Below are 21,266 nucleotides of genomic sequence, written 5' to 3' on the forward strand. Positions count from 1 at the left end.
TACATCCCAAAATGCCTTTATCAACCTAAGTGTTAGACATCAAAAGATGGCAACGAGAAGATGGTTTAGTAGTATAGTCCAAAATTATATTAAATGCATTTCGAATCATAAAAACGAAACGAAACAAATTAAAGCTGGCAGTTACATGACTCCATAGTTTGCTGTGTGAATAGTATTGCGATCTGCCTACAGTCCGCCAGGGCTTGGACAACGTTGTGCTCATGATTGGGTACCATATTTTGTCCATTCGAATAAACAAACGGTGATTGAAAACAAACGAATTGTAAACTTCCTGAACGCAAGTTTCCTTTCTCAAAAAGGTTGTAAAACAAAAGGTCTACATCGTCTTTAACAACTATTTACAACAATCAAACGCTTCCATTTGTTCATTTGTAGACCACTTAGGATTAAAAAAAAACCAATGATGATATGGACATAGCGGGACGTGGAAAAACTCAAAGCAATACACACAGTCAACTTTAAGGCTTTTAGTCTATGTGGTGAGAAGGCTAAAGCACTAGCCGTTTTTTATGCGCACACACACAAATCTACAATCTAATCCATCCATTTCTCCTTTTATGTCGTGCACACACACTTTCTCACTACCGATCACACACCCATACTAACAAACAGATCCTCCACAGTGTCAGCCCAGTATGTCCAGGTAAACGGGTGAGGCCTTGGCCAGGCTCTGGAGCAGGTTGTGGATTTCTTTGATGTTGAGTCTCATGTAGGGTTCTCTCTGCCAGCACCCCAGCATTAGGTCATATACCTCTTTGGGGCAGGTGCGAGGTCTCTGCAACACCCGACCCTGTGTGATGCACTCGATCACCTGCGGGAGGCAGTAGAAAAAGAGATTACCAGTAAGAATTACATTGTGTTAAAACTATGGCTCTGTGACACAAGAAATCCTAGAATTGCCATAATTGACTACAATCCAGCTAAATGCTAAACAAGGGAGTTAAAACTAGCTGTTGTTTAAACATGTGAGATGAAGCACATTGCCATCCACTGGCCTAGCGTGCTCAACTTTCAGATTAAAGAAACAGAGATGATTTCCTGCTGCACTGATCTCAGTTAGGTTGACAGCGTTCTACAGATGACTAACAAAGGCAGAAATGATCAGACACATTTATTACAATCAGCATGAAACCAACAATAACAATTCTTATTTTCTTTATGGACTATTGCAGCGTTTATTATAAATGATTTATCAGTGCGGGTCATTGTTTGTTTACAATTCACGTGTCCTCATAATCTGAAAGCTGAAAATGCACTTCCGCCCTCTTCAGGTTCACAGGGATAAAATGAAAAAGGTGGAAATGCTGCACATGGAGTTGAATCCGTTAAATCTTTGTAACAACTTTACTTTATGCAGATGGATTGTTATGTTTCATTGGTTTCGATCTGGGATGACAATTACCTCATTGTTTGAGAGCTGGTACCAGGGTTGCTTGCCATAGGTAAAGATTTCCCAGAGGACAACACCCAAACTCCATACATCACTCTCTGTAGTGAACCTCCTGTACATGATGCTCTCTGGAGGCATCCAGCGAATGGGCAGCATGGTGTGACCTCCCACCTGTTATTATAGAAAACAATGATTATGAATAAATACAATTTCTCACTATTTACTATCTCTTCCACTCCTTTAGCCATTATAAGACGTACCCTATGTTCCCATGACAAGCTAACATTTTATAAGATCCCTGTCTGATCCCCGAACATGTCCTTTAAGGCGGCAAGACTTTTTTGTGGTTTGTTTTAACGTTCAATGAATACTGTAGCATGACACAACCAGAAATGGAAATTTGTGATATATTTACAACACACTTAATTCAGTCAAGTGTACTAAAACCACGGTTATTGTCAATACCAATATATTGTGAAACCCTTAATATAAAACATGCCAATTTGCAACCATACCGTCTTTATAGTGATACATGCATTACGGTTTTCCTGAAGATTCCTGTCTTAAACTATCATGGCAAGAAAAAAAGTGTCCTCTGTGTTTTTCAGTTTACAGTAGGGGGAGATTATATTCCTCTCTCTCTCTCTCTCTCTCTCTCTCTCTCTCTCACACACACAGGGCTGCTGACACAGCGGAGTGTTTCCGGCTGTTGGCAGGGTTTGTGTTTGGGAGAGCCGTTTGGTGTCAGATGGTCTGGGCTTTTTCTGAAGGAACTCGCTGTGGGGAACTTTTTTGTGGCATTCTCATTTCTAATCAGCCGTTTGGATAAATATGCTCGGGATAATGTGCAGTCAGTGAATCATCATCTGAGACAGAGAGAGTGATCAAAACCCCAACATTAAGGGGTCTTGTATCACATAAAGTTGTTTATTATGCCCACTTTCCAAATAAGTAAATATTGGATTATTGTATTGTTATATTTTAAAGAAGATATTGTGTGTTATGCATAACGGTCTGTAAAACGTGTATTTTGGGAATATAAGAGTCGCATTTCTTCGAATTTTTGTATTGGCTCTTTGGGCTAGTTTTGTTTACAACAATCTGGCAACCCTGACAAATAAAAAAAACATTACAATCATAAATAATATAAAGCGACATTAGTGACCCACATTAGACACACTAAGATGATTCCACTTACCCTGTAGTAGTCGGTGCTGTAGACGTCTCTGGACATGCCAAAGTCCCCTATCTTGACTAACAGGTTTTCTCCAACCAGACAGTTGCGTGTGGCCAGGTCTCTGTGTACAAAATGCTGTGAAGCCAGATACACCATGCCTGCTGCTATCTGTTGAGCTATGTGCAGCATCTGAGGCTGGGTCAACTCCACCATCAAACTATGCTGCCCGTCTGCCATGAGTACTGCATCCGGACCATGAGCCCTGCAAGAGAGAAGGGACAAAAGAGCTTATTTCGGGTACAAAACCTGTTTGACGAAGCACAATGACGGCAAATTAGAGCACTTGTTGTTCCATATACAGCTGTGTAGTAGGATTTTGCCTAAATTGATTTTATTACTATTCAGTATATGTTATAGGTTCGACTACAAGCATAACATTATAAAAAAAGAAACAAAGCAACCCCCAAAATGTATTATCTTGGTTGGTTAGAACAAACACTCACAATAGTTGCACAGCGAAGCCCACACCACAACTCTAACAAAACAAAATTGTAATGATTTGTAATGACTTTCACAAGGATTTATTTCAAGCTGATGAATGATAAAACACTGACAGACATTCAAAATCCATTCAAATTTAAAGAGGTTGTACATAATAAATGTTTAATCCTCCATTGTGTGGACGCTAATATGATTCATTATTGATATTATTAACAGTGTTGGGGAAGCTACTTTGAAATTAGTTAGATGAGCTTAGCTACCCATCTAAAAAAGTAGTTAGCTACATACAACTTACTTGAAAAAGTAGCTAGGAGTATAGAACTGTATGAATTACTGTAATATGTATAGAGGCCTTTACTGTTAATACACATTGTGACACGTTTTTGTGGGCGGAGCTTAGGTGGAGGCCGAAAATTCCCCCTGACCGCATTACTAATGCGTTTTTTTGTCGGGATAAATTAATATAGCTACCGTTGTAAACACGACAGTTTACTTCTTAGTTCAGACGGCTTCATTGTTTCCAGGCGGTCCGTTAAAGAACGCGACACGTAGGTCTACCGTAAATCCTGCGAAATTGAACCAATCAGATGATGATTTCGAACGTGCTGAAGTGTTTCCAAAGAAGTGTGCCATATGCATGAGACGTTCATCGTGGGCGTGACGTCTGAGGCTAACATACCCTATGCGTTCAAAAGTTAACGCTACGTGAAAAATAACCTAGTTCCCCAGTTTCTGATTTGGGCATACAGTACATGAAATATTTTTTTAGACACATACCCAAATCATAATCGACACCAACAAAAGATAGTTGATTTTAATCTTAAGTGTTATAAGTTGAAACAATATAGTTTTTGATGATCATTTCTGTTCAGTCTGCTCCTTTTATTGTGTTTAAATACAGCTGTCGTCAATGTTTGGCAATGGCACCAGGTATTAGTAAAAGTATTAGTTTAAGAATATGTGGACAGAAATATCATAGCTTTTCCTAAAGTATAGCCTCAAGATTTAAAGTTTATAACATGACATTGTAAACTCTGTAAACCTGGTAGGAACAAGACACCAAAAACCATTATTACCAAAAAGTTGTACAGTAGCCTATGTACCATTTACAATAAAGCAAACTCATAGTCCCACAGGAATTAAACTGGCAATAGAAATGTATTCCCAAGACACAAGCAATTTCGTATAATAAATTCAAACCTGAGGAACTTGTTGAGGTCTCCATGTTTCATGTACTCAAACACCATGATGAGGGGGTCGCTTTCCACACACACTCCATAAAACTTGACAATGTGCTCATGCTGCAGGTTGGTCAGAAGCTCTGCTTCTCTGTGAAAATCGGCTCGACCACTTTCACTGGCTTCTTTAAGCGTCTAAGACAAGAAACACTTTTTTGGTATTTTAGTTCATTCTTTCTTATGTACTATAACGTGCAGGGCAGTAAATCAATGTCAGTTTTAAAACAATGGAGCCATTAAAATCTGATGTATGGGAGACGCCACTACAAACAGGTCGTCTCGTCAGTTCTGTATTGCTTTGTCTAGCATTTTAGGTACATGTACTGTGTCTGCCAAATGAATAAATGTAAATGTAAAATGTACTGTACTCTGGTTTTAACTTTTGATGTAACATACCTTAACAGCCACCAAAATCTTCTCTTGGTCGGGTGATAAGTTGTAGCATTCAGCCAAAAACACTTTCCCAAAGGCGCCCTCTCCAAGCTCCCTCTTGAGCAAAATGTTGTGGCGCTTTATGTGCTGAACAACTGCAGAACGGGGAATACAAATCGTCAAAAATGTTTCCTTAAAAATGCGAGTAGTGCTTGCCATGATGCTTGTGTGTTTCTGTGCGGTTGCAAGTTACATTTGCGAGTTAAATGGAATGCTTGCAGAATGGCTACAGTTCAACAATGATTAAGTTACACAGCGTCAGCCGCCCCTGATATTATCGCCATGGTGACAGAAGGGGAGGTTACTATGACAACTGACCAGGCTCAACCTAGGACGGGAATCTATCTCAGATGATGGAGTGGGGTCGCTGGTCGCCCAGCGCTCCATGGCAACTCACACGTATCGGATTTCAGCAAGCTGCCGGGGTTGCGGAAGTACTGCGGGTTCTCAATGACTGGGATCTTTGTCATTCCGATAATAACGGCATCCGGGCCCATCTCCGAGGATGATGGGGTGTTGTTGCCGTTGGAAACGTGGTGGAGTGGGCTGGCTGAGTCGTCATCATTACTGATGACAGATGAAGATCCTGATGGAGAGAGGAAAATATCCCAGACGATGCAAAAATCAATACAAATTGTATTTTATTACTGGGCTACTGAATTATACATGATCAAGTGTTCAACAAGGACATTGTTAAAAAAAGGCAAAGGACGTTTGTTTAGAAGTTAAACATTTGTTTATGGCGTAAAATCACTTCGAGGCGTATTGCTTTTATAAAACAGCAGTAACAGCACTTTGATCAAACAACAAAGGTTTTTGATAAACATATAAATGTAACAGTAAAACTAGAATAAACAATATTAAACATTATACTACGGGGCTGTCGAATGCTTCATTCTGATTGGCGGGTGTGCATTATTTTTGGGTTAAATGCACACCTATTAAGTAGTTCCAGATGTCGACCAAATTACAGTTCCATATCCCTGCGCCAAGTTTAACTGAATATGGTTATACTGTACAGTAGCCTACTGTCCATCACTGAATACGGCTCTAACAACAGACAAAATGACTAGAAATAACTATTTATATTTATGGACAGCATGAACATCTTAACAACAATGACGACAGCGCTATACAGGACTGTCCAGACGAAAAACTAAGCATATATTCAATTCAATTCAATTTTATTTATAAAGCGCCTTTCACAATGTGCATTGTTCCAAAGTAGCTTTACAGGAGAAATAAGAAAAAACAGATAAAAGGTAAAACACAGCACAGTGCATGGTGTTTATAGACAAGCAAGATTATTCTGGTAAATAATATCTAATAAATGCAGTCTCTGGTGGTTTATTTAGCATATTATGCATTAAGTGAATGCTTGGCTGAAAAGATGTGTCTTTAATCTAGATTTAAATTGGGCGAGTGTGTCTGACCCTCGAATAGTATCGGGAAGGTTATTCCAGAGTTTAGGTGCCAAATGAGAAAGCTCGACCCCCTTTGATGGATTTAGTTATTCCAGGTGTTTTCAAAAGTCCTGAGTTTTGAGATGTAACTACAAGACACTTGAATTTGTCTGTGGAATGTGTAAACGTTACTTTAAACACACAGCAGCAAGCTTTCTATGCCACTGCGAGAACTGTAGCTGGCGCAAAAATCTCTTGTGTCACGTTTTTTCTCCTTATACTTTTTTATATGACAGGGGTGTTAAATACGACGAAAAAAATATATATAGATACTTTGCTTTTCTCTCTCAGAGAAGCAAACGCGTGTGCATGTGCGCTGTCTGTCTTCCTCTCGCTCTCTGATAACTGCATGTGCAGGCTCAAGCAATGGCTTCAGATGAGAAATTAGTACCAACAAGTGCATTCCGGGACAAATACCTTACAAATGTCTTGAGATAAAACATCATAACCACGTCTTATGGTGGTGTGGTAACCGTGGTATAAGCGGAATAATTTACTCCGTTGAACTTCGCTTTGCGTCTTGACCGCATTACCAACTTGGGGTGTGCATTATTTTAACAGAATTCAACGGCCCGCCATCTATTATTCATAACATATAATAAACAAATATAGTATATAGTGTAAGCTGTTTGTGACTGTATACAAAGTAAATGGATAGTCACAAAGGACCATGTTTTGACGTTTTACAACAGCTTCAAACATGACTTAATAAGTCAATAACTATTTAAATAAATGTGGTTTAACATTATCCAACAACCTGTAAAGCTTATGTGACATCAGCAGAAATTGAAAGAAAATGTAAATGCCCTACTTTTTGGTGAAAGATTACAAAGATTGTCAAGATTATCAAATGATGTAAATGTAAAAGTAAATGTACATCTAGACATAAACTAAATACTATGCACATATGGACTATGCATGCACTTAATCATCCAAAGTAAATATCCATAAAAGTAAATATGTAGATTTTAACATTAAAAAACAAGCAATCAACAGCAATGATGCACTAACCTTTCATCCCGAATTTGGAGCTTCTGCCATACTTGAGGAAAACTAACATTAGGATGCATCCAGTTAAAGCAACACCAGCTATTCCTACCACTATATACACCTAGAAAAGAGAGAAAATACAAACAATGTTTACAAAGGGTTTTGAATGTGTCTTACACATTCAAGATGTATCAAAGAAATGCATTTATAAAATGATTTATTTTTACTAAAGCCACAAATGTGCTTGAATAATAATATTTCCAGCTTAATCTATCAGTTGCATGTACAGAGAGTGTAAAAATAAGATTTTTCTCGATCTGTAAAAGCAAACGAAAACATGTAGACAATTATTGCAATGCTCAATTGCAAATAATAAAACAATATTTAATTAATAATTTAGTGTTTTTTTAAAGTGTTTTTTTAACAAAACAAGCTTTACATTTCTGCTTTAACATTATGTGAAATTATGGCCCCGTAGACTTCCTTCATAAATGCTTTTCTGCAAACATAGTTTTATTTTGGGTTTTTTATCAAGTCAAATTTATATTCTGCACAAATCAGAGGCTTGAGTTAGTAAACCCTGAGACAACATACCGCAACTTTGTCTTCTAGTGGCGGGGTTTCTTAAAAAGAAAAAAATAAGACTTAGTACATAATTGTAATTCAAAGAGACCTTATGAACAAATAAACACATGTAAGAATATCTGAAAAACAAAACACACTTACCTGGACTTAACGTTGTTTCTGTGTAAAACATTTCGCAGCAGTCATTTAACAAAACAGAGAATTTAAAATTATTATCCAGTAAATAATTGACAGTATATTCTAACGTAAAATGTAACAAAATACGTCACATTGTTACATACCATAGTAGAACGTTAAGTCTGTAGACGTAAACAATAAAAAGTTAATTGCTTTTAATTGCCATTATATATACAAATGGAAACTTAGGCTGCAATATTAATCAAATAAATAAATAATATTATATCTGAATCATCACATTACGGCATATAGTGCAGGAGTGTCAAATCAAGCACCCGGAGGGCCACCATCCAGCAGAGTTTGGCTCTAACCCTCATTTACTGGCAGGCGTGTTAAATCAGGATGGCAGTAAATACTACATGACGGTGACCCACCCAGGAGCAGGGCGTGACATCCATGGTACAGTGATACCAGAAAGCCCAAGCTCACCTGTCCCAGAGTGATCCACATCAGGCATGAGCATAAAGTGTGCCGAGACGTTCCTGCTGGCCTCTCCGAACTCATTATTGGCCACCAGCGTGTAAATACCATTATGGATGTGAGTGGGGATGACCAGCTGCAGACAGCCGTGATACCCTGTGTCCGTGATGGCATGGATCTGAGTCCTGATGTACTCGTGCTCCTCCAGCAGCATTCCGTCGTGGTACCAGCACAACTCAGGCTTTGGGTTGCCGGTCACAGTGAAGGGGATGCACCAGTCCTGGTTTCTCACAGGCTGATACAGCTGCACTATAGGAGGAACTGGCCCAGGAGGAAGAAAAGGGAAAAGAAAGGAGGTGGAAAGGAAGTGTGACCACAGGAGTAAACAAGAGGAACGTGGAAACATTTGTTGTAGTCTGACGAAAGGAAAGCATATGACAGCACATGGAGTGGAAGGGTAGAAGAGGGCACTAGGGGGAGAAATACAAGAGGATGATAAAAAATGAAGAAGCTTACTGTAATATCATGAAACAATGGGAAGGAACATACAATATATGACTGAAAGCAAAATGGTTTAAAAGGTTTCAACAAAGACTGACAACAAAAATTATCCCAGTATAATTGAAAACATTAAATCAATGTAGTACCAATGTAGAATGTGTTCTTTTTACTGCTTTTAATTCAATAAATATTGAAATAATGGATGTTAGTAAAATGTATGCAAACAAACATGTTAAAAATATGTCACATTGTGAATGTCCAAAAATTGGTTCCGTTTCCACTAAGATTTGTATCTCGTACATTTTTACATAAGATTTAGTACAATCTGCTTTAGGCAGTGATGGTTAGATTTAGAGGTTAGGGGTGGGGATAAAGGTTTTTGCTTTTTCTAACAATTGTACATTTTCTAGAACTAGTAAAATAGTTATGAATTCCCATGCGATGAGTCTGGTATTTATTTTAAATGTTTTTGCTGCACTGTGGAATTCTCATGTGGTAAGTAGCCGTGGTACGCACAGACAAGACCTGTAGTCCAAGTAAATTTTTACAAGCATATAAGGATAATGTATAGCCGACCGGTTGTTATCGGAAAATTAACCCTGACAAGGTGATCCCATTGAAAAGGTTGATTTTGCAATAACAACCTGCTTGCTGTACATTACCCCCTTATTACACGACTACATATGAGTAAAATATTGGACAGGGACGTGAAATATAAAAAAAATACTTGATTAGCTCATCTGTAGTTAATTATTTGGCACAGTTTAAGGCCCTGTCCACAAGAACACGGGTATTTCAAAACTGAAGTTTGTCTATGCGGTTTGGTCGTTCGTCCACACGCAAACACATTCCTCGGTCACCGAAACTGAACTGATTTGAAAACTCCTGGCAGAGTGACGATTTTTAGAAACTTTGATTTGGCGTATGATGTTGGAATGCGAGTTGCTATCTTCTTTGTTTGACGTCACATTCCAGGCTTCTGATTGGCCAACATGGCTTCATGGTTAGAGTTATATCGCCACCTGTTGGTTTGGCATGCTTTTGACAGCACTTTATAGAGTGTTTTGATTTTTTTATAAGGAGGAAGCAAAAACTAGTGGGCTAGGCATGTTTGGTTTTGTATTCTGTGTTACTATTTTGTGTGTAGCGACTACTTCTGACCTGATGTGTCTTGTCCATTCTGTGTTTTCTGTAAAGCTGATGTGAAGTAAATTATGAAAAACGTTACAATATATAAATAAACTTAAATTAAAAACTTGAACACAAGCATATGTCAAACAGAGGTTGACAAATGGTCATGCAAAAACAAACTTCTGGCTGTTGTTTTGAAAAAAATACTGCTTATAGAAATTTTAATAAAGCAATTCCACACAATAAACCATAAATCCTTACAAAGAATATTGAGAACGACTGAAGCATTTTTATGGCCCACAATGTTCTCGGCGCTACAGGTGAGCTCTCTGCGGTTGTCATCAGGTGAAAGTCCGCTTAGAGTCAACACTGACTCGAGCCCCATTTGGCTGACCTGTAAAGAAAATGATTTGAATGGTTAATTTTTTACTGAAGAGAAGAGTGTCAATAGTTATCAAGCCAGTGTTATCAAGGGTTTGTGGCCTTGGGTAGACTACACATGGCAACATTGGCTCAACTAGGCTTAATATGTTAATAATTTTATTTATTCGGTTACTTTAAAATGTCACAACTTCATGGAAAGTAATTCTTGCAGTAATTCTAATTTTGAAGATAGCATTTTGTGTTACGCTTTTATTTAATAGATTAAGGCGACTGGAAAACGAATAGATCTTAAAAGTACGTTTATAAAATTATCGTTCACACTGCAATAGCAAACATGCCAAACTAAATATTATTAACTGGTGCTAAATAGTATATGTTCTTATTCAAAACAGTGTGTTTAACCTGCCATACAGACTTCTGCTTTCACTGTGAATGAAGGCTCCTATAATGTAAGTATTATAGTGATCTTCTTAAATATTAATGGAAACAAAGCTTTCAGAGGTTAGTGTCAAGTTTCTGCGGTTTCAGTGCTGTGTTCAATTGAGATATTTGAAAGCCCATTACAGGATGCCATAGAGATTAAGTGTTTAAGTGTCCTTAATGTGTGAAATAGAGTAAGGAGTAGAGATGTTAAAACTGATGTGAAGATACAGACATCGGTAGGCCTAGAGTTTATGCGGTAAACAAGGTCAGCACAGATTATACAACTGTTAAATCTGCTCCTCATATCGGATTGGAGGAGATGTTCGAAAAGGGCTGATAAAACACCAGGTGGAACAACAAAGTTTCTGATTTTTCTCAAATAGTCAAAGAAACTTCTCAAAAATAGCCCAAGTGTTTTCTTCTAGTTCTAATGTGATGCTTTAGACACGCACAAGAAGGTTAAATTTCTATTTCGTTAACTATTGTGTAAAGGCAATATTACATTTGTAATCATGCTGATATGGCATTACAATGATTCACTTAAATGTAACGTCGCTGTCGCAAAAGCAAATCAAACTTAAATGAACAAATAAGATCATATGAATATGTTACCTCATAGTTGGTTATTAAAGGAGGGTGTTCACTTGAATTTAGTCTCCAGGAAAGCTCAGGGGGTGGGGCTCCGGACACATTACATATTACTGTAGCATCGGTTCCTGCCATCTGATCGACAACCAAAGGGTTAACCTCCACAAGTGGATGCTCTGAAAGAGAGAAGCAGTACAATAGATGTTCAAGTTTACTACAGTTTTTCACATGTGCCATAGAACAGCACGATTTCTATATTTTCTATATATATAGATATGCATTGAATACATAGTTTGAATTACCACATGAAGGCAGAGTGAGTTCAGAGAGGGCTTCGGCTTCGCCTCCCTCCTGTAGACACTGCAACCCCTCTCTCTCACTCTCATCCAACCACACTTTAATCCAGATGTTCTCACATGCACATTGCAAGGGGTTCCCAGACAGCAACCTAAACAAACCCAAACAATGTTCGACTACAGACAGAAATATGCTTATATGCTGCATGCACAGTGTACTGTATATAAATACAGTTCTTGCAATTTTAGATCTTACAAAGTCAACATGTTGGCATTACGAGTGGCCATCCATGAGAGTGTTGATAAGTTATTGTCTCTCAGATTCCTATAGGGAAAGAGAACAGAAATGACAAAATGATTTAAGATGAAGAAAAACAATGCAGAAATGTCTGACATCATCTGACAAATATATTAAATTCCAATGTTGTGTGAAAAAGGGACTTACAGATATTGAAGTTTGGAATTGTTAAAAAAAGCCATTGTTGATACAGAAGTCAGCTGACTGTTGGTCACTGTTCTGTGTGAGGAAAAAGTTTACACTTAATGCTCACAGGCTTGCTGTCATAAGATGTCATTAACATTTGACATGATCCCAAAAAATCCAGATACTTACAAATTCCTTAGATTTGAGTAGAACTTCAAATGGTCCTCAGTGATTGTATATAGCCTTTGTTGATTTGTAATATATCTGTAAAAAGAAAACATTATTATCACTACAAACACATGATCTGGGGCAGTGCAATGGTACATTATTACCACATGGTAATGATACATAAATGGTATTATATTGTACATATATTATTTGGTACTAAGGTATAATACAACACATTTCCAAAACAATTTCTTAATTAAAAGTAATATTACCTATAAGAATAATATTACCAAAATACTACCCTAGCTATAGTACCATATTAAATTAGTGCAATGTGTTTGTGCCATTTAATTAACATGCGTTCTTTTAAACTCATTTTAAATAGCCTAGGCAATGTTTTTAGCAAACACAAACTCGCTTATCGACCAATAAATGATCAAATCATCAATTTTCAGTGACGGCTACAAAATGCATTTTACATCCCATCTTATCAAACCCTCCATACATAAAAGATGTTAACAGAACAGTGCACGAACAAGTCATGATTTCACTACACTACTATAGAGTGAGTCCGGTGTGCCGTTGTCGTGGAAACGGAGTGACATTTTTGCGTAGGCGCCGATGCTACAGCTCTGCGGACACGAGACTACTCCCAAACTAACCAAAAACAACGACTGCATGCAAACTAATGCTTACAACTCCACATTTCACAAAGTCAACGGTTCACAATAATACGTGATGTCTTCTTTATATCAGGCCATAACGCGCATTTCTTCACCGGCCTCAATCCAATTGAATCGCTTGACGGTCTTTCAAGTCGACTAGTCTTTCAGTGCTGTCTAATGCAAGCACTCGAGTAGATTAGATCATCAGTGATAATCTGTTATGAACCGGATACTATATCTCCACCTATCTATATTTTATTGCTTTATGTGGCCAATTTATACATTGTACTCGTGTAACCCAATAACGTTGTCTTATTCCTATTCGGGAAGAGAAAGTTAGCCGGAGTGAGTCAGCAAGCTTACTAAACTACGCTAGGAATCGCCACCTTCGGAAAGGTAAAGAATGCAAAGACGGTCCTTTAAAATGTGTTATCACGCCAATTTACTGCCTATTTACCATATCGCCCCCACCCCTTACAACCGCTCACTAACATAGGCTACACACGCGCGACACAAAACACATAAACACATACGACACACGCGTACGTTACATGTCCGTTATTTAAACAGTGTTATTGGATGTCAAGTGTTTATATTATTTACACGCCTTTATTTGCCATAGCAAACTCCACACATGCTCACGGCAGTGTCTGACGTGCGAAGGTTATGGATGTCACCCGGCGCACGATTTCACACGACAGACTAAAGAGTGCACTAGACTTATTGACAACGCAACGGTCCTCAAAAATGTAAACGACGAGTCGCTCACAAACACACGGACACGCGTTTTTTCTGTCATCTGTCAAGCACACGCGCGGCGGTAAATTCTCATAACGGTTCACTTACATGTCCGTGATGTTTTCCATGTCAGACTCCGGCACCAACACGGGGAAATTGTCGATCCCCGGTTCTTGATCGACGCACGAGATCCTCGAAGCAGTGCAGAAGCACGATACAGGACAAGCCGAGCCGAGCCTCAGCATCCCGAATAAAACCCCACACAATCCCCAGCGAGCCATTCCATGAAGCTCTGCGATCATAGCAGGTGCGACGCGACGTATTTAATAAAACCAAATATTGTGGAACGTCTTATAGTGTTTGAGCCGCGCGAAACGAGACGCCGCTGCTGTGGAAAGCGCAAAGACGTTGTGCGCGATGCGAGACTGTCATGGAGTGGCCTTCTTTCCGCGGAGACAGGTGATAGATAACGCAAAGGGATATTTGGGCACTGCAATTTTCGGTTGACAAAATGATGCGCGTTGTAGGTTTTGCTTCCTGGGGCTGGTGAAACGTGCGGCTGCGGGCTATGTCTCCGGGCTGCGGTGCTGTTGCTGACGCCTCTCATCCAGCGCTGGGGAACAAAACAAGCGAGACGGTGTGTGAGGGCGCTTGGTGATGTGTGTGTGTGCGCGCGCGCGCGTGATCGCGTGAAGAGGCAGCAGCGCGTACCTGTAAGCGCTTATTGATCTCCGACCGCATCTTCCTCAGCCATCGATGCAATTATATGTGGAGGGAGATGTTTAAAATGCTTTCAACGACGTGATATCGGCAATAGCCTAATCGATCATCTGTGGTGTTAATGTCGCGATCTTTCGGGATATGCACGTCGATAATAGGGATTGACGGTAGCGGTTGTGTCAGTTTTTAATGTATACATCGAGTTATTTGTAGGTGATTACTTGATGTGAATTGTGTGTTAAACAATTGGAGCTGGCGTCGAATGCGGGGTTGTGCTGCGTTTCCATCGTGCTCTTCTCAACAAAACCACAACTTCATGAATAGCCATTACCAGAGTGTGACGTGCGGTTTGACGCACAAGATGGGCTGCATCTAGGAAAATAATTACTAAACAAAAATGCCAGACTGTTTTTACTGGTTATATCAGTCTTGCATTCCAATCGTGATGATAGAGGTGTAGCCTATGTGTGGAGACTAAATAACATGAAAGAGATTTGTTTGAAGAGAAAAACAGCCTGTTTGAAGAGAGCAGCGTGAAGCTGTGATGGATTCGAAAAATTTGACTTTTAATCTTACAGTTGCATTTCTCACCTGTGCTTGCGAGGAAAGTTAGAGTCGATGTTAATACAATACTTTGTGAACATGTTTTTTATTTTATTTTGATAAACTGAATGTCAGAATGAGGGCCTTAGTGTACCAAAGTGCCGTGAGTACAGCGCAGGAGTGAAATTGTCTAGTGTTAGGCTTATGTTACACCAGGAGAGGGCGACAAAGGCAAAACATTGCCCAACACATTTTATTTGTGAACTGCAAGCCAGATTATACAGAGTTAACTGTTTATTTATGCCTTTAGAAGATTACATTACCCCAACTATACTACAGAGGACGAAACCTTCAAAAAACACAAATAAATACATAAATGTGCATAAATACACCTATTGCTGTTAAAACACGTAAACTAATTAATAAATGTGTAAGAAGCTAAAACCAAAAAAACAATTTCCCTTAATCTTTCATTTGAAGAGTTTGGTTTCAATATGAGATAACTCAAACATTTAAAAATCATGTTTGTTTATTGTGCAGTCCGATTAAATTCAACTGCAGTTGGTTTGATTTGAGCCGTAACTAAACAAATAAAGCTAACTAACCCATTAACACACAATAAAAACGTGTTAACATAATACAAAACATGGTTTTTGAATTTAGAATTATAGTTATCTCTTCATTTATTTCTTTATGTGGTTCCGTATTTATTTTTCCTTAACACAACATGCTAACGGGAGGACGTCGCTCATGCATCGGTGGCCGGGTCTTGCCTGCGCATGCGCATATGCGTATTATCTTCAGGCTATATGTTGCCGAGAAGCACGAAGTCTAAAGCATAGAATTGTTCTGAATACACGTCAGAACGATATAAACAGACAACCCAAGCTTACCACAAATACACATACGGACGCCCAGACACACACAATGACACCTGCATGTCTTATGAGTGGAGCAACCTATTCTAGCTACTGTTCTTTTCGGACTACAACAGGATCTAAAAATGTCAAACGTAGCTGTTTAGACGTAGACCCGCCTACTGATGAACGATCAACACCCTCTTAGCCTGTTGCTATAAGGGAAAATAAATAAACGATTAAGGGAAAATGGTTATTATGAGTTTAGCATTTTGTTAAATATTCTTTTATATTTCTCCGACCATCTATTTTATTGCTTTACATTATTTGTTTATCTCACCAAACATTCAATTATTTGTATACACATTTTAATAGCAATATGTGCATTTTATAAGAATTCTACATTTATTTATTAATAGTTTTTTTAGGTTTTGTCCTACATACTAAACAGTCTTTTCATCTAAAGAAATTAGTTAAATCACCAGACTAAGATTAGGTATGTTATCAAACAATTTCGTTTCTATAAGTTGTATTTGTATTATATTAAGCTAAGCTGAATGCCAAAGCATCCACATAGAACCTGCATCCCACATATGTACCAATATAACCTGTCATTTACAACATGAAATAAGAAAATATCTTTTTACGTAACGTCTGATGCCAGCAACACAGATTTAACAGAATAAAGCCGTGACAGCGCTCCTCAGTTGCTATGACGATAGAGCAAAATGTAAACGACAGCCAATGGGCGGGGCAACATCGTGTACTGACGACCACATTAGCCAATCATAGTCTTAGTTTTTTTTGACAGTCTTTTAAACCAATAGTATTGCGAGTGGGGTTTACGTTAAAGCCAATGACAAAACTAAAACAATGCACGTAAACCTACAATGAAATCAAGGTAGAAGGTGCAGACAATTTCGGGCGAAAACTGGTGTGACGGGAGGGCAGCCTGCAGGTTTGTTATTTAATGAATCAAGAATTGTATAGGTACGTCTAAGCGTCAGATCCTACAGTTTATAACGGGCGAAATAAATAATTTAGGTATCATTCGATGCGTCGCTGTGCTGTAAATTATCCCGCTAGTTTCCTAAGATAACGTTTATCCATTTTCAAAATGGAGTGAGTTTCCTGCTGATGAGGGCAGCAACAGACACCAGTCAACCGAGATTATTTAATGTTCGGTTCTATCAAAACAAAAACGAGTCTTGCATAAAAAGCCGTCTTTGCTTTAGTGCATGGCCTTAATAAACCTCGTGTCGTCGTTTTGTTCACATTATGGTGATAGGGGATAAAAAGAAAACAAGCCATTTTGTAGCAAATGAATCGCCTGCAAAAAATGTTTATGGTCTCTTAACGGAGTTAGACTCGTTGTAGTCATCTTAATTTGAAATTAGTTATTTTTTTACGTTCAGTAAATGTTGTGTATTGATGGTGGAGTATTATACTGTCAAGGTAAGGCTAACAGGCTAAATGCTAACGTTACATGCGCACCATTTTGAAGAAGTGGGCCTCGGCACAGCCCCTTTTAGTTCCTAAAATATATAACCTGACAGCGGGAATGTTTTGTGTAGCGTTAATGGTTTTTTTTGTCTACAAAATTGCAGTTTGTTTTTCGCTGGCCTTATATTTAAATATTTTCAATGTATGACATGCCTATCCGTAAACGTTTGGTTACACGTTTTTGTCGAAAAAACAACGATCGAGGTTTGCACCGTGGAAATATCATGTTTTAGATGCGTAGTACATGATATTCGTTAAATCACTGCCAGTTTTCGATCAAATAATCATGATGTCGTGATACTTTTGTCACATTGCTTTTACAGGGGTAGCATGCTAAAATCCCTATTTACTTCGGACGGCCCCAACGAACCCAGTGTTGTTTAATGCATTTCAAAGTCCATTGCCCTCTGTTGTTCTCAGAGTTAGCCGTCGCGGACAGCCTTTCCAGTTACACTGCTGGCTGAAGACAATGGAGACAGAAATTAAACAGGAGGAAGACGAGACTACATTTAGCAACACTGACACTAACGGTAACGTAGTTTCTTAAATGACCTGATGTCTTTAAGTATTATATAAATATATAGTGTGGAATTATATAGACAGGAATTTGCGTTGTGAAAATGGTCTGAGCGCATGTGTGGGGGGCTCGATGTGCCATTAAAAGTGTTTCTGAAACTGCAAGTAACTGACTGAATTTGTAAAAAAAGAACTAGTCACATCATGTGTGGGAAGATACACCATCTACTACCATCTTGTATGTTTGCATGGAAAAATTACTTATTCTCTTATAGGCATATATATGTAGATGCCTATGAGTTGACAGAGGTTATATATCAAATATGTAAAGAACTGACTGTACTTAAATGCTTAGACCTATTTATACAAAAAACTGTGTAAAATGATTTTTTAACAAAGATCTTTGGTCTACACCGATTCAGATTTAATAATAACATTTTTCTCTAGGACCTCAAATTCCATGGCAATTTAAACCATTTACGTTTTAATACTGTCACGTGGAACCAAACATTTTATGAACGTTAATCCCTTAACTGCTGAGCCACATTTGTGTTCCCTCAGGCAAACGCCCTGCTGAGGATATGGATGAGGAACAGGCCTTTAAACGCTCTCGCAACACTGATGAAATGGTGGAGCTCAGGGTGCTTCTTCAAAGTAAAGTGAGTCAGTCACTGTCGCCACTTCCACATGGATAAGACTTCTTGCGTTCTTAACGTGAAGACATGATATGAAAACACGACTTTATGTTTTTAGAATGCTGGAGCTGTGATTGGAAAAGGAGGAAAGAACATCAAAGCCTTGCGCACAGATGTGAGTATCAAGATGTTAATGCATGCTTGAGTCAAGTCATGAACTTACAAACACTATGCTTTAATGTTAAAGTTTAATGAAGACTTCTGACATCAGTTCCTTCGACCAACAGTTATTTTCGCAAACATTTCAGCTTTTGTCAGGCAAAAGCACAAATGAATTGGATTTGAAATCCCTTAAATGAACGCCCATGACACCAATCCGTCCATTAAAATCAGATCAAAACATTTGAACTTGAGGGCAGATCTTCTATTTAGTATCTATAGGTTGGCTCATTTGCACAGACAAGCTCTTTGAATAGAGCTTTATTGTGGATCTTGAACGTTTTTATATTAATGGGAAAGTACTTCTTGACCCCATGTTCTTTAAGGCATTCTCTCCCACTTTGATAACCCAATTGTAGATGTCTTGACTCTTGAGCTGACCCATAGTGGTGTGTAGACCGCTGTTGTCCAGTGGTTACACAGATCTGTCCCATCCTGTTTCTTGTGCACTCTGTGCCAAGTCTCTTCAAAGAAATTTGTGGACAGTAGAGTAATGAGTAAAGCCATGTATTCAATTAAAATGTATTCCTTCTCCCCCTCTTCCCTCTCCTTTACTTTTTTGTTTTTTGGCCACCTTCCTCCGTTGCCCATGTACTGGATCGACTTGCCCCTCCTGCGTTGCCCACCTTGATGTTGGCCCAACCTCCGCCCCTGAACGCCCGCCCACCTGACACCCCGGTTGGCCCCGCCCATAAACGTGCCCCTCCTTAAACGGGCACCTTACTTGACATCATGTGATTGAATGCCCTTGCCCAATGCCAACCTCCACGACCAATGCAGTACAGTGCCAGTGTATCAGTCCCAGACAGCAGTGGCCCAGAGCGGTATGTCCCACCAGTTATTGCCTCACTGCCTGATTAGAAAGAGAACACATGTCTTTGATAACCTGCCTTCTGTTTCATGTTAACATTTTCACACATATAGTCCCCCTCCCCCTTTTTAAGAAACGTCTAATGTTCCATTTAATTTTTTAAATGATTTTTTTAATGTATATGTCTTCTCTTCCAACTCTAGGGGCGTAACGGTTCATATTTCAATTGAGTTTTTGCTCTCGGTTGTGGTTTGGAAAAAAATTTGATCAGGCGGTTACAAACAAATTTACGATTTCATTTTCAAAGATTTGAGCATCTTTATGTGAGATTAGCTATAATGCGAAATGCTCTGCAATATAGACACACACATTTTTTCTGTGAAAGCAGCTATGAACTGTTCGAATTTGTATACTTTTAGTGTTTTTCAATAAAAGCTTATCATCAATAAAATTTCAATAAATATATTAGGACACATGCCTTTTTTTTGAGAGCCTGCATGTTTGCGATTTCTATGGAGATCCAAAGAATTCTCGTAATTACTCTTGGAAATGCTTAATGTTTCTATTTTAAGAGGCGTCGTTAGATTATCCAGTTTTTGTTTATTTTTACAGGAACTGTTTTACCCCTACCCAACACCCCTTCCATTAAGTCTTTTAATAAAATTTACGAACTTTCTTTGTCGCACAGATTATATATATATAATCAATCACTTCTCCTGGTTCAGTGGGAGAGAGAGCCCTCAATCTCAATAGTTCATGTTGAATGAAATGTTTGGATGATTCTTATTCATTGTTGATACTGATGGTGAAACTTTGTGAAAGATCCCATCTCTTTTTTTCGCTCTTCTTGTTGGCCCACCTCGCCCCTCCTGAGTCCCCCCCCCCCCTTCACTGTCCCCAGCATCACTATCCATGATTCTGTGCTCGCGCAGTGGCGCAGCCCTCTCTGTCACTCATCTCTCTCGTCTTTGATTTTGTCCTCTAGTGCTGCATTTCTTTCCCCCTTTTGTGTTTTTTCCTCTATGCCCACATCGGAACGACTCTTTAACTGCCAAAGTGGCTCATTCTCCCCTCGTCTTGTTGCTCCGCTGCTTTTGTCTGTTTTTGGTTTGATTTCTCTCTTTGGTTCCTTGTTGAGAGAATGTGGTGTGTTGATGGCACCGTAGACTGATTTGCAAAGGATTTTACTTTCTCTTTCGTACCCCAATCGTTCTGGTGGTGGGAAGAGTGGTAAGCAGGCCTGTCTCTTTCTTTCTCTCTTGGCTCGTGCAGCCGTAGAGTGCTTGCTCCGTTTCAGCCCTTCCACTGTTGCCCATCTCTTCAAGGCCTTTTTAAATTGAATGTGTGAGAAACAAGTGCATGTCAGTAGCCCGTAAATCAGTACAGTGTTGGAAGATGTTAAATGTTTACAGCTGTCCCCTTTGTTTTGGTTAATAATCTTTTACCCTTCTTTATTGCTTTGTGGCATACAGCAGGGCTCAGAATCTAAAGTTCTGTATTCGTTTGTTTTGCTTTTGTCTTTCATTTTGCTTGCTGTGCTGCTTCAGTATCCTGAGCGTGAGTGCAGATATAGAGACTATTGGTGAGATTCTGCTCAAGATCATCCCTACCCTGGAGGAGGTGAGCATTCAAAGTCAATGTACTAAAACTATAGGGTTTTCAAGCATAATAAAATGTGTAAAATAGTTATGACCTTTATTCAATCTGAAATTATTTTAGTGACACTAGGATAATATGTTTTGAACCTGTT

General features: G+C 38.8%; 2 protein-coding genes across 13 annotated transcripts in view; one reads left to right on the forward strand and one right to left on the reverse strand.

Annotated features, from left to right (window-relative positions):
* Positions 1-14,373, reverse strand: ntrk2b (neurotrophic tyrosine kinase, receptor, type 2b). Of its 2 annotated transcripts, none has more exons than XM_079481484.1 (18): positions 13,821-14,373; positions 12,331-12,405; positions 12,163-12,234; positions 11,974-12,042; positions 11,724-11,869; positions 11,446-11,597; positions 10,288-10,420; positions 8,404-8,715; positions 8,079-8,096; positions 7,939-7,956; positions 7,807-7,835; positions 7,234-7,333; positions 5,157-5,345; positions 4,724-4,854; positions 4,290-4,462; positions 2,610-2,850; positions 1,424-1,582; positions 1-832 (listed from the first exon to the last, which is right to left on the reverse strand). In XM_079481484.1, exons 1-18 carry the CDS (start codon positions 14,012-14,014, stop codon positions 647-649), a joined length of 2,397 nt encoding a protein of 798 aa, XP_079337610.1. In that variant the 5' UTR covers positions 14,015-14,373; the 3' UTR covers positions 1-646. The 2 variants fall into 2 exon arrangements, with proteins under 2 accessions (XP_079337610.1, XP_079337611.1); XM_079481485.1 differs by lacking the exon at positions 13,821-14,373 and adding an exon at positions 13,006-13,080.
* The window catches only part of hnrpkl (heterogeneous nuclear ribonucleoprotein K, like), an 18,088-nt gene continuing 10,112 nt past the window's right edge, over positions 13,291-21,266 (forward strand). For 10 of the 11 annotated variants that reach the window (XM_079481508.1, XM_079481513.1, XM_079481515.1 and 7 more), the window contains exons 1-6: positions 16,674-16,790; positions 17,756-17,865; positions 18,413-18,510; positions 18,605-18,661; positions 19,486-19,529; positions 21,064-21,136. In XM_079481508.1, coding sequence (XP_079337634.1) covers positions 17,805-17,865; positions 18,413-18,510; positions 18,605-18,661; positions 19,486-19,529; positions 21,064-21,136 — 333 coding nt within the window. In that variant the 5' untranslated portion in view covers positions 16,674-16,790; positions 17,756-17,804. Of the gene's footprint in view, positions 13,371-16,673; positions 16,791-17,755; positions 17,866-18,412; positions 18,511-18,604; positions 18,662-19,485; positions 19,530-21,063; positions 21,137-21,266 lie in introns of those variants that run through there. The other variant, XM_079481511.1, reaches the window with a different exon arrangement.

Source organism: Barbatula barbatula, assembly GCF_947034865.1.
Source record: "Barbatula barbatula genome assembly, chromosome: 2".
NCBI lineage: Eukaryota > Metazoa > Chordata > Actinopteri > Cypriniformes > Nemacheilidae > Barbatula > Barbatula barbatula.

Bases quoted from the DNA above. Each gene is read 5' to 3' on its own strand.
- ntrk2b (XM_079481484.1), bottom strand. From the start codon at position 14,014: ATGATCGCAGAGCTTCATGGAATGGCTCGCTGGGGATTGTGTGGGGTT. The intron at 4,855-5,156 runs GTGAGTTGCCAT...CCCGTTCTGCAG, and splicing joins CTTGCTGAAATCCGATACGT to TTGTTCAGCACATAAAGCGC. The intron at 2,851-4,289 runs GTTTGAATTTAT...TCTCTCTTGCAG, and splicing joins GACCTCAACAAGTTCCTCAG to GGCTCATGGTCCGGATGCAG.